The sequence below is a fragment of the Lacerta agilis genome, chromosome 15 (genome assembly GCF_009819535.1).
Source record: "Lacerta agilis isolate rLacAgi1 chromosome 15, rLacAgi1.pri, whole genome shotgun sequence".
NCBI classification, from domain to species: Eukaryota; Metazoa; Chordata; class Lepidosauria; order Squamata; family Lacertidae; genus Lacerta; species Lacerta agilis.
The window spans coordinates 40009607-40021649 of NC_046326.1; the positions used below are offsets into that span (position 1 = coordinate 40009607).

At 42.7% G+C, this 12043-nt stretch overlaps 1 protein-coding gene across 1 annotated transcript in view; it reads right to left on the reverse strand.

Annotated features, from left to right (window-relative positions):
• The window catches only part of PPM1E (protein phosphatase, Mg2+/Mn2+ dependent 1E), a 92146-nt gene extending 80424 nt beyond the window's left edge, over positions 1-11722 (reverse strand). Inside the window, exon 1 of the mRNA XM_033172484.1 lies at positions 11083-11722. Coding sequence (XP_033028375.1) covers positions 11083-11636 — 554 coding nt within the window. The 5' untranslated portion in view covers positions 11637-11722. The remainder of the gene's footprint in view (positions 1-11082) is intronic.
• Between the last annotated feature and the right edge of the window lie 321 nt (positions 11723-12043).

The following is a 12043-nucleotide window of genomic DNA, read 5'->3' on the forward strand; positions in this document are numbered from 1 at the left end:
ATTCTAAAGCAATCTCCACTCCTTTAGGTTTTCCATTACTCCCCTCCATTTCTGTAAAAATGACATTTTCTACATGCCAGTATCTATTTTGTGAACAAATGTCTCACTATATACAGTTGTTTAAAATGTCATCTCTTGCTGTTGTTTTTTGGCTCCTCTTTTCTGAACATTAAGTTGTTTCCCTTTCAATGGTAAAACTTTCACTCCCAATTCAGCTTGTTACATGCATGCTTTGACTTTTTACTTTTTTTACCCTATCATACACAGGAGATATATGATGTGTTGCTGAGGCATGAGTTTAGGAAGTTGTCTTTCCCTACATGTCACACACTCAGAGGGACCCTCCTGCTTCCCCTTCCTATTGCCTCTACCCCTACGGTCTTCCCTTTTCCACTTGCCTCCTGTTCCAAACTAGTTCATTTGCTGCCCGTCTCCCAACTTCGCTACTTTCTCCCATATGCTTTTACGTCTCTCCCAATCTCCTTTCCTCCCTAAACCCATCACCCTTGGCTTTCAAACTAATCCAGAATGCCACCATCTTTATATGTCCCCTCTTCAACTACAGTCCCATCTCCTTTCTTTCTTTCTTTTCAAATGCTTTCATTTCCTTCAACAGTGGGCAATGCAGATCTGCATCCCAATTTTAAAACAGCATCCCCTTTTCTTTCCTTAGAGAAAAAAAGTCTCATTATTCAAGCAGTGGCTAATTTACCACCTCTTGGACAATAGCTCATTTCTGAGCTAGCAGTGCTCCTGTTTACATCACTGAAAGGTTTTGTGTTTGCTTCTATTGCTGGCAAAGCATTTGGGACATTCTGCTCACAAGCTGCGCCAGACGATAATCTGCCAAAGCTGTTGCTTTCCTCCAAGTCTCAGGACCATTTTCTTTTACTGGGGCCTCTAAGTCTTCTATTGGACCTGAATGAACAGTTCTAAATCATATGCTTCAGTAACCCAGATTTATTTTACTTTTTTAAAAACCCTTTTCTTTTTGGCCTTCTGGTTTATCCATCTGTTTAAGGTCCTCCTACAGAAGCATTCAGAGACTCATTTAGTTACCTTGGGAGTACTACAGGCATACAAAACTTTCCCAATAAACAGAATTAATGGATGTTGCCTATAAACTGGAAAAAAACACATTGATTAGAAAATTAACTTTGGGTGCATCAATTCTCTTACAGAAACAACATCTCTAGGTAGCATGCAAAGCTACTGACTCTAACTGGTCTCCCTAAATTGAGACACTAGCCAGTCAACTAGCAAACAACTCACTTCAGTCTTGTAAACTTTGAAACTAATATAAAAAGAGATCTAGAATTTATGCTTAGTTTGATTTTAGCTTATTAAATCTATTTATCATAGGGATATAGACATTTCAAGGGTCATGTGTCTGTTGTGGTTGGAGCCAGAGGCAAAACTAGGCCAAACAATGAATGTAAAATTTACTTTGGCACCGTAAGCTCATTTTAGACACACACATCCATATCCTTCATCCAGGCAAGTAGAGGCAATATCAAAGTTCAAGGACATATTCCACCAAGGCAAAAACACTCAAGGAAGGTGCAAAGTAGAGCTGGTGAGGTGTGTGGCCTGGGGAGAGAGACAGTGGCTGAAGTGGTATTGTCTGGCAAGATTCTGAAGGGACTAAAGTCGTCGTTGTCCCCACTTCAGTTTATAACTTCACACAACTGAAAGGAGTCCTAAAGTTATTAAGGGGGTCGCAATATGTTTTGCAGATCCATGGCAAACGAGTGTGGGAAGAAAAAAGGCCAGAATTTTTTTGTTAAAAAAACAAGTCTCCAGCACCCAAGGCACAATACGTAGAAGACCTTCAGCACCTCTGACCCACTGACTACCTGTGTAGCTGGCCAATAGTAGTAGTAGTAGTAGTAGTAGTAGTAGTAGTAATTTATTATTTATACCACGCCCAGCCACTCTGTCAGAATTTTAAAAACAAATTTTTCATGTTAGCCCCTGGAACATCTTCAAACTGTAATTAGTTAACATGATTTATCTTATCCTTTCAATACATATCTGGGTTTAGTCTCACTTATTCACTAGTACAGTGGTACCTCAGGTTACATACACTTCAGGTTACATACTCCGCTAACCCAGAAATAACGCTTCAGGTTAAGAACTTTGCTTCAGGATAAGAACAGAAATCGTGCTCTGGCAGCGCAGCAGCAGCAGGAGGTCCCATTAGCTAAAGTGGTACTTCAGGTTAATAACAGTTTCAGGTTAAGAACGGACCTCCATAACGAATTAAGTTCTTAACCCGAGGTACCACTGTACAATGTATAAAACAACTCTCCCATCAGCAGAAGACACAGCCCAAGTGAAACAGGATGCCACTGGAACCAACTCAACAAGTCAAAGTAATACTTTAATGTGCAGTAAAACCCCCAAGAGGCCACTACCTTGCTGTATCTCAGCAAGTCTGGGTATGGTCAGTGCCTTTATGGGTGACCAAATGGGAATTACTGGTACATGTACACCATATTGGGCTCCATGACTGAAGAACAGGCAGAATATAAATGGAAGGGGGGGGGGGGAACCCATAATAAATAAATCCTATACATATCTACCCAGAAGAAAGCCACACTGTTCAACAGGATTTACTCCCAGGTAAGTGTGTACAGAATTATAGCCTGCATTTCTTTTAATTCAGAATTTCACTAATCAGATTTGGCTAGGATCTATAAACTATTGAAGCTAAGTGCATGCAGCTTTCAAAACTGATGAACATAGTCAGAGCCTGAAAATATTGACCAATTCAGTCATTAGTTGCCTGCAGCTATGTTTTCCATCAAGTACAAATATAAGCAGAGCAACTATGCAATCTAGCTAACTTGTTCAGCTTCAATAGTAATTACTGAAATACTGAAGGGCAGCTCTCTTCTATATCTATCATTGTATAACACTGTTTGCCTCCCTATGAAGTGTCCTATTAAAAACTGTGTTCATGCATTCTGCTTTGTAATGACATAAAGAGAGCACAGCAACAATACTTTTGACCAGTTACTAAGGATTTCTACATTTGTTTCATTAAGTAGGCATAGGCAAAGCAACTGCTCTTATCATACATTTAGCAGGGTTTTTTTAGTCAAAAAGTTGGAAAAGATTGGAAAAGAATCGGATCTACTGTTCAAACAGGCAAGATGCAATTGACATGCAGAGCTATTAATTTTATTTCAAGACACATCTCACACAGGTGCTTATTTAGGACTACAGACAGGAAGTCAGACAACAAGTGGGCACTTGGGAGATAAATTCAGCCCACAAGGAAATTATAATCTAAGGACAGAACATCTTGACATATCATCTATTTGAGCTCTTACTTCAAAGCACACATCTGTTTTCTCAATGCCCTGATCTCTGGGAAAGGGCACAATGATATGTAGATTTCTTGAACTAAAATTTGTCGTTAAGGTTCTGTTGCTTTTGTTGACAGTAGCATCTAGAAGGTGTGCAGAATGTTTCAGGGATGAGCAGAGTGACAATTATTCATTCATTCGTTCGTTTTTAAAGAAGGAAGTCTAGGCAGCCCATGAAAAACACATGGTAGTATTTTCTTCCATACAATATTCTGGCAAGTCAAGGGCAGAAAACCTCAGGCCCAAGGGTCCAATGGAGCCCTCTCCCAGGCTATGGCCTTTCTGTATCTAGTGTTTTTGGCTGGCTGAATGTGTCCTTAAACTGTGATAATACCTCCTGCATGCTTGGATGGGAGGATGGAGAGGTGGGTACACACTGAAACTTCTGAGTGGCTGGTCACATTCTTTGCTCTGCCTCTTGCCCACTCCTCACTGGCATGCAGTCTCTGTTAAGGTTGCACATGAGCCCCACCCTGTTGAAAATGGTTCATAATTTATTATACAGGGCGCTACTTTAAATCTCAAATACAGTGGTACCTCGGGTTAAGAACTTAATTCGTTCTGGAGGTCCGTTCTTAACCTGAAACTGTTCTTAACCTGAAGCACCACTTTAGCTAATGGTACCTCCCGCTGCCACTGTGCCGCCAGAGCACATTTCTGTTCTTATCCTGAAGCAAAGTTCTTAACCTGAAGCTTTATTTCTGGGTTAGCGGAGTATGTAACCTGAAGCGTATGTAACCTGAGGTACCACTGTATATGTTAAGTTATTCTACATTCTAATTCATAAACAGCTTTACTGACAAAGTTTAAATATATTCTATTAGCAACCAATGTGAAGTTATTTATTTTGCTTTCCAGTGCTAAGAATTTTTTTTCTCTCTCTCAATTACACATTAAGACCTACCGGTATTTCAAACATCACTTAAATTGCTTTTTAAAAATGTCTATACTAACAGGAACAAGAAGAGAAGAGGGAGGATGCTTCAATTCTGAACCAAACTCTTTCATTCAGTGAGAGGAAGGAGAGGAAAGCACACAAAGAGCAAGGGAGCACAGAAGAAACCACCATATTCTCCTGCCTTGGCTTTCTTGACTCACATACATGTAACAGAGAGACAATCACTTAATTTTCTTCCATGCTCTTAGTTGTCTGAATTATTTCCCCTTCAACATCCTGAATGCCCAGTCCCTTTGTTTGTTTGTTTGTTTGTTTATATTTAATTTGTGGGATAATGTAAATCAGGGAAATGTTCCTTCTGAATGGTGGGGAAATCCATTAACAGAAGCAGGAAAGATTCTCACTATAATTAAATGATTTAAAATGCATGTATGAGTCCAACTTCAAATGCATATAACTGATATTAACTGTTTCATTGCTTAATAATAAAAGAATGTCAGGCATGGGGAATCTGTGGACCTTCAGATGTTCTTAGACAGCAACTCTCATCATCCCTGACCATTTCCCATGCTGACTGAGGTCAGTGGAAGTCCAACAACATCTGGAGGGCCGCAGTTTCACCACTTCTGCTTTACATACTGTGTTACACTTCTAGAATCATAAAGTTGGAACACCCCTTGGAGATTACGAAGTCCAACCGCCTGCTCAATGCAGGATATGAAGTACAGAATACAACTCCAGCATCCCTCACATAGAGTCACCCAGCCTCTGCTAAATACCTCCAGTGAACGAGTGGTAACCCTCCTCCTAAGGCAGTCTGTTCCAATGTCAGGCAGCTTCTACCACTGGAAGTTTTCTTCTAATGTTTAGCCAAAATCTTCACCCACTGGTTCTAGTTTGCACTGCCCTCTGGAGCAACAGAGAACAGTTTAGCATCTTCTCCATGACAACCCTTCTGATATTTAAGGACCACTACCATGTTCTTAAATTGTCTCTTCTTCAGGATAAACATACTCAGCTCCCTCTAGTGTTTCTCAAAGGACTTTGTTTCCAGACCACCTCACCAGCCCAGTTGCCCTTGACCCACTCCATGTGATAGCCAGAACTGGACAGAGTACTCCAGACGTGGCCTGATTAGCACAAAAAACACATCTGGAACTATAACTATATAAAACGTGGATAGCATAAATGAAATTCAGAAACAGGATTTGCAAGAACTGGAAAATTAATGGAAATGAGCAGCACCTCTCCAGAGGATTAAAATTATGACATACTGCTTACTGGTAACATAGTTTAGAAGTAAAACTACCTTTCAGTTTTATAAGTAGTTTGTCTGAGCAGAGGTTCTGTATTTCTTTTGCAAAAGTTAAGAAGCACCTTATTTTAAAACCCTTAAAGAAATATCTGAAATAAATTTCAATATATTGGAGAGACACAGTGTGCAACATTTTGCATTTGTTATTTCATTCACTAGGTTTTGCCAGTGGTTGCACAAAATGAGGATTTTTAGGATTAAGGTAACAATAAACTTTTAAAACAAAAAAGGCATTTTGACAATGTGATCTCATGTGACTAAACTGCTACCATACTGGGACAAAACAATACTTTTTCTTCAAAGCAGTTTGGGTAGAAGTAGATATGCATATGTGCAAAAATACAAGCATTTTATTCTAAAATTCCAGTTCTGCTGCCCTATTATTTCAGAGGTCACAAGTGAATACAAATGGACTGCGTAATTGTAAAATTTCCTTTTCCCTTCTTTGGCAATAGAGTAACACCTTTTATTACAATTATCAGCTCAGTAACAAAGCTCCCCTGCGTGCTGTGCATATTTTCACAGGTTCATTTGTCTCCTGCAGCAGTTATCAGTCTTAAAAGGTTTCTTTGGAAGAAAAGGCCACTAACAACCATTCTTACTTCCAGCCTACAAAGCTAAAGCAGAAGCGCAGCACAAAGCATGGGTAACTGATCTTAAGGTTTTAGTCTACAGACTTTTCACGCTGGGAATAGATCCCATCTGCTTCCTGCTTTGTGCTCTAAATCTTTCACAAAGCATAACCGGAGAACAATCCTGCACAGCCCAATATATGAAGCATTCCTAGCTACTGTAACCAGCAATTCAAATACCCCTAAGGCTTGGAATAGCTTATCCTGAAGACTTCTGCTCGTGATGCTTTCAAGGTGATAAATACCCGGTATATTGCTTCTTTCTCCACATCCCCTATCCGGTTACCTACTAACAAAGCTGCTAAAATACTCATTCTTATTCTACGAGAGGCATGAGGCATCTTCCCTCCACAACACAGCCAAAATTTATGTTTTACCCTTATCTACCCATCCTTTAAGAATGGAAGCAGGAGAGCTAGAAGTGAGGAAAACATCTAGGGCACTCTCACTGTAGGACCCAATCCCACTCCAAGTTCTTCCTTCCCAAATTTCTCACCCACAGGATGACTCATCAAATCAACCACCCACCTACATAAGGCCCCTTACATCTTCTGTTGCATAACCCTTTCCAGCAGTCTAGCCACCTGATCATAAACCTTCCTGCAGCAAAGCATTCCTTCTCATTCTATCAGTCACACTATTTAGCTTCTTTATACTTCACACAAATCTAAGAGAGGTTTGAAGGAGATTTATATTTGGAAATGGCATGCTGGAAGGGGTTAAACCTATTTGTTTCACAGCTTTGGAGCACCCTGACCTGTTTAAAAGTTAAAGGAAGTTAAGAGATCCAATCACACAACTGTTTGGCCATTAATGTCATCACGTTTTGCTTAACTCCCTTGCCTAGCCTTCTGTAGCCCTTCTGCTAACAGTCAGCTTGAGACCCAAGCCAATCATCCTCTCAATTCTCTTAGAAGCCTCCACTTCAGTGTTTGCTGCCACCAGCCTTTCATTTACAATGCACACCATGCCCTCTCCTACCTCGCTCCCTGAAATATAACCTTCCTCCCCAGTTTCTGATGCCAACTCCCCTCTTTATATTTTTAAACAAGCCTCCTTGAGTTTCCCAACAATTGTCCTTTCTACTTCAACTCAAAGCTCACCTGTGATCAGCTCAAAACCTACAAACCAAAACCAGGAACATCTTTTCATTGCCAATGCATGGCCAAAGAACAGGTGACGTAGTAAAAAACAAAGCACCTTTGAACTTAGCCAGAATACCCGTTCTTAATCATAATTAATTAACTTTTGTTTATGTTTCTCTAAGAATCCATTTATTAGTGATTTAACAAAATAAAAATAGGCAACAGAATAGTCTGAAATAAAGCAGGTGGAAGAGTAAGGACAGCCTCCCCACCCCAAACACACACACACACAAACACACACACACACTTCCAGGCAAGCTTGAACTGCAAATGTCCATGTGCAATAAGAAGAATGACTGATCTTGCATGTGGTGGGTTAGAGAAAGATATGTTCACTCAGCACATGCACAGTGGCACTCTTTTTTGGACAGTCATTTGCATATTCTCAAACTGAGATGGTATCTTCCAGTGAGGGGATGGGGACAAATTGATTATGGGCATGAGCCCCAATTTAAATTAAATCTGTAGGGTCTCTGAGCTACATTCCATAGTTTCTGAAATAAGAAGCTGGGGACCAAACCTGCCTGCAATTTTATCTCTGACATAGAACCCTTGTCCTTTAATCTCAGAGGCATATTAAGAAGATGGGAACAACACTCTACACATGTTTAGAGGCCGTATCTCCTAAGTTCCACAGCTAAGTGGAGACAATGCTGCCCCTCAAAAACAAAATTCCAGTGGGGTGAACATGAATGAAGGGGAAGTAAAACAGATTTCAAGGTTCAGCCCAGCAGGAACCCTAAGCCCTTGATTTCCAAGAGAAATGGTTCCAAGGACTCATGACAGCCTGGAAAAGTTTTTGTTCTCCAACCCTAGAGCAGCCTTCCACAACCAGGGGCACCAGGTTGGGAAAGACTGTTGTAGGAGGGGAAAATGGAGGGGAGAGAAATGACATTCTGCACACATGGATTCACCCTCTTCTTGTTTTTCATTAGACGTATGCCATGGCTGCTCTGGAAACAAAATAATGTGATTGGTTTCTAGCTCAAATTAAGCTCAGCAGGACCCCCATAATTCAGCCCCTAGTTTCTAAAATGAGTGTTTGTCAGATCTCAAAGTCACCCTCTTTGACACAAAAGTCTTGTTCTCTAATCCCAGAGACAGAAAGGGATGTGGGAGGAGGAGGAGAAATAGAGTAGGCTGAGGGAAATGACACATTCTGCACATATTTGGGGGCACACACAGTCTCCTTTTTATAAAACAAGATTCTGGAGTTGGAAGAAAGATTCAGCATTCCTGGAGCATCTTTTCCTTATCTGCATATTCCTGGGATTAGCTGGAAAAGGGGTCAATGGATGTAAGAAAGAACATTCTGGAGAGCAGGAGGGCAACCAATATACTTCTGGTCAGTGGTTTAGGGACCCCTTCGCCTAATCTGCAATCCAGAGCTGAGGTGGTAAGAGGGTGGCATCTCTTCCAAAGAGAAGATCCTGGGGCTCTCTGCACATGGTCAAGAGCACTCCTCCTTGTCATCCACCTGAATATTTCATAGCTGAGCATGGGGCTTGGTGCACCTTCCAAGGAAGTGCCTCTGGGGTTCTTAATACATGCTCAAAAGTACTGTTTCCCTCGTAAGTCCACGTACTTCACAGCTGAACTGGGAAAAGAAGAATGTGCCTTCCAAGAAGATACAGTTCTAGGACTAGAGGGTAGGAACCTTTTATGATTCACTCACCTAGTCTGTGGCTGACCTGTGCCACTTACCGGTAATCCAGGGTTGACCGTTTATTGTGTGCTGGATAACATTTGATCTTTCATTGTCTTATGGTGGCTATGTGTTTTATTCTTAACATGTAAACACACTCTGAAAATCATACTAAATGAGGTACGGGGAATAATAATACCACTGTTATTTTATCAAGTAAGCTCTCATTTCTATCTTGCAAAACCAACATTCAGTAAATATATCAACTGATTTTCCCTGTGGTGTTTTTTTTCTTTGTACTCGGCAATAATAAGCAGTATATAATATAGTATAATGATAAGAAAGTGTGGATGATAAACAGTAACCATGACAATAGCAATACTTTCTCTTATGATTATGCATGTATTTGCTTGCAAAGCATTCCATACAACTGTAATAAAGTAGTGGGGTGACAGCTTTGATAAACATCACCACCACCACCATAGCTATCAACACTTATTATTTTATTTATACTAGTTTTAGCATGGGAATTTTTACAAAATGCACACAACCACCTTAGAATTATGATAATTATTATCAATAATGGTAATATTTCCCCCAGGATATATTTTATAGGATTGTAATCATTTATTACCGGTATTTATTTATTTATTTATTCATTCATTCATTTTTATTAAAACAAAAACAAACCATTAGCCCCTTTCTCACAAACACATTTAAAAGGAAATAAAATGTTAATTAGCAAAAGGCGTAGTTAAAGAAAACCCTTTTCTCCTAGTGCCCAAAGATATTTAATGAAGGTGCCAGGCAAGACTCCCTGGAGAAGGCATTCCACAAACAGGGAGCCACTACAGAAAAGGCCCTTTCTCATATTCATAGAATTATAGAACTGTAGAGTTGGAAGGGACCCGAGGGCCATCTAGACCAACCCCCTGCAATGCAGGAATCTCAACTAAAGCATCCATGACAGATGGTCATCCAACCTCTGCTTTAAAACCTCCAATAAAGGAGATTACACCACCTCCAGAAGGACACTGTTCCACTGTCGGACCTCTCATGGAGGAAGCGCATGAAGAAGGGCCTCAGGTGATGAACACAGGATCTGGGTCTGTTCATATGGAGTTTATATACACAATAAGAATAGTAACAACAATTTCTCCAAGGATGGTTATATTTTCATGTAATAATGATAATAAGTTCAGGGGGCTTTAATAATTCCATTTAGCTACAGTTTATTATGCCAAGACACCTTGTCTGGCAATAAACACTACAGGATTTCTTTTATATTTTTAACCCATCTGTTCAAATTGCATTATTTTGAACTCAATGTCTGATTTCTTTTTTGGTGGGGGCAGGGGGAGAGAAAATTGTACATAACCATCATAGGTTAAATTGTTCCTATACTTATTACAACACACACACACACACAACTATCCTAGGAATTGTTAATATTAATAACAATTATCACCAATGATTATATTAATCCTAGGATGGTTACTTTTTTTGGAAGTGGTAATAGATGGACTAACAACAATTTCCCCAAGAATAGTTACGCTTTTGGGGGGATGGGGGTATAATATGTACAGCAACAGCAATTTCTTCTAGGATGGTTATGTTTCTTGGGCAGCTGGTAAAAACTACAGCAACAATTTCCCTTAGGCTGGTTCTGCTTCTCCTTCGGGGTGGGGGGTGGCATTTATAGGTACAGTAACAACAGTTCCCCTAGAATGGCTATGCTTTTCAGGGGGCAGTGTTAATAGGTATAGAAACATCTATTTCTGCTAGAATTTCTGCTATTTCTACATCTATTTCTGCTAGAATCTGTTATGCTGCGGGGGGGGGGGGTTGAGGAGGTTATAGGTCCAGCAGCAGCAGTTTCTGCTATGAAGGTTATGCATTTCGGGGGGTTGTTAATAGGTATGGAAACATCTCTTTCTCCTAGCACGGCTGTTTTTCGGAGGTTTCAGTGGGGGGGGGGGCGATAGGCACTGCAGCCACCGTTCCCCCCAGGATGCCTGTTCTGCTGGGGGTCTGACCTTTCTCTTACCCCCACCCCTTTCCCTTCCTACTCACTACTTGTAGAGCTGCTGCAGGCAGAGGTCCAGGCACTCGCCCTCCACCTCCTCCTCGGTGATGTGCTCCGAGAGCGGCCGGGGCAGCGAGGGCAGCGGCGGCGGCGGCGGGCTGGCCGGCCGGGCGGGAGGCTGCGGCTGCGAAGCGGGCACTGCCGCCGGGGCCACAGCCGGGGGCAGCTCCTCCTCAGGCTGCGCTTCCCCGACGCGGCTGTCACCGTCGCCGCCGGCTCCCTCGTCGTCGTTGTCGCCGGCGGCGGCAGCATCGTCGCCTTCGTCCAGCGCCTCGTCGGCTTCTTCTTCGCCTCCCCCCTCTTCCTCAGGCGGCGGCGGCGGCTCCCCGTCCCCTCCTCCTTCACCACCTTCTTCTTCTTCGTCTCCCCTCACGGCTTCTTCCTCGACCTCGACGGCTTCCCGCCCCGCGTCGCCTTCTGCCCCGCCGCCGGACGGGGGCGACGGCTCGGCGCCGAAGGGTCCGCGGAACTCGCCCAGGAAAAGCTCCAGGAAGCGGCGGTAGGTCCGCTCCTCAACGCTCCACGCGCCGCCCGCGGCCATCGCCTCGCATGCCCGGCGGCAGCGGCGGAGGAAAAAGGAGCGAAAGAGGAGGAGGAGCAGGAGAAAAAGAGCGGCGGCGGCGACAGCTTCCCTCAACGCCGGCCTGCCCGCCCCTTCTCGCCTTGCTCGCTCGCTCCCTCGCGCACGCAGGCTCGCTCCTTCGCTGTCTCTCGCGCTCCCCTCAGTCCGTTAGAGCTCGCGCGCTCCCGCCTTCCCTCGCGCTTCCCCTCCCACCTCACGTGCGCGCTCACGGACACACAAGGCAGAAAGAAGCGCGCGCGAAGGAAAGAATAAAAAAACAAATAAAATTGGCGGGGTTCGCTAAGGCGCGCCGCCGCCGCCGTTATTAACCGTCCGCCTCCTTTCGTTTCCTTGAGGGATTTTTTTTTTGTTTAAATGCCGGCGCG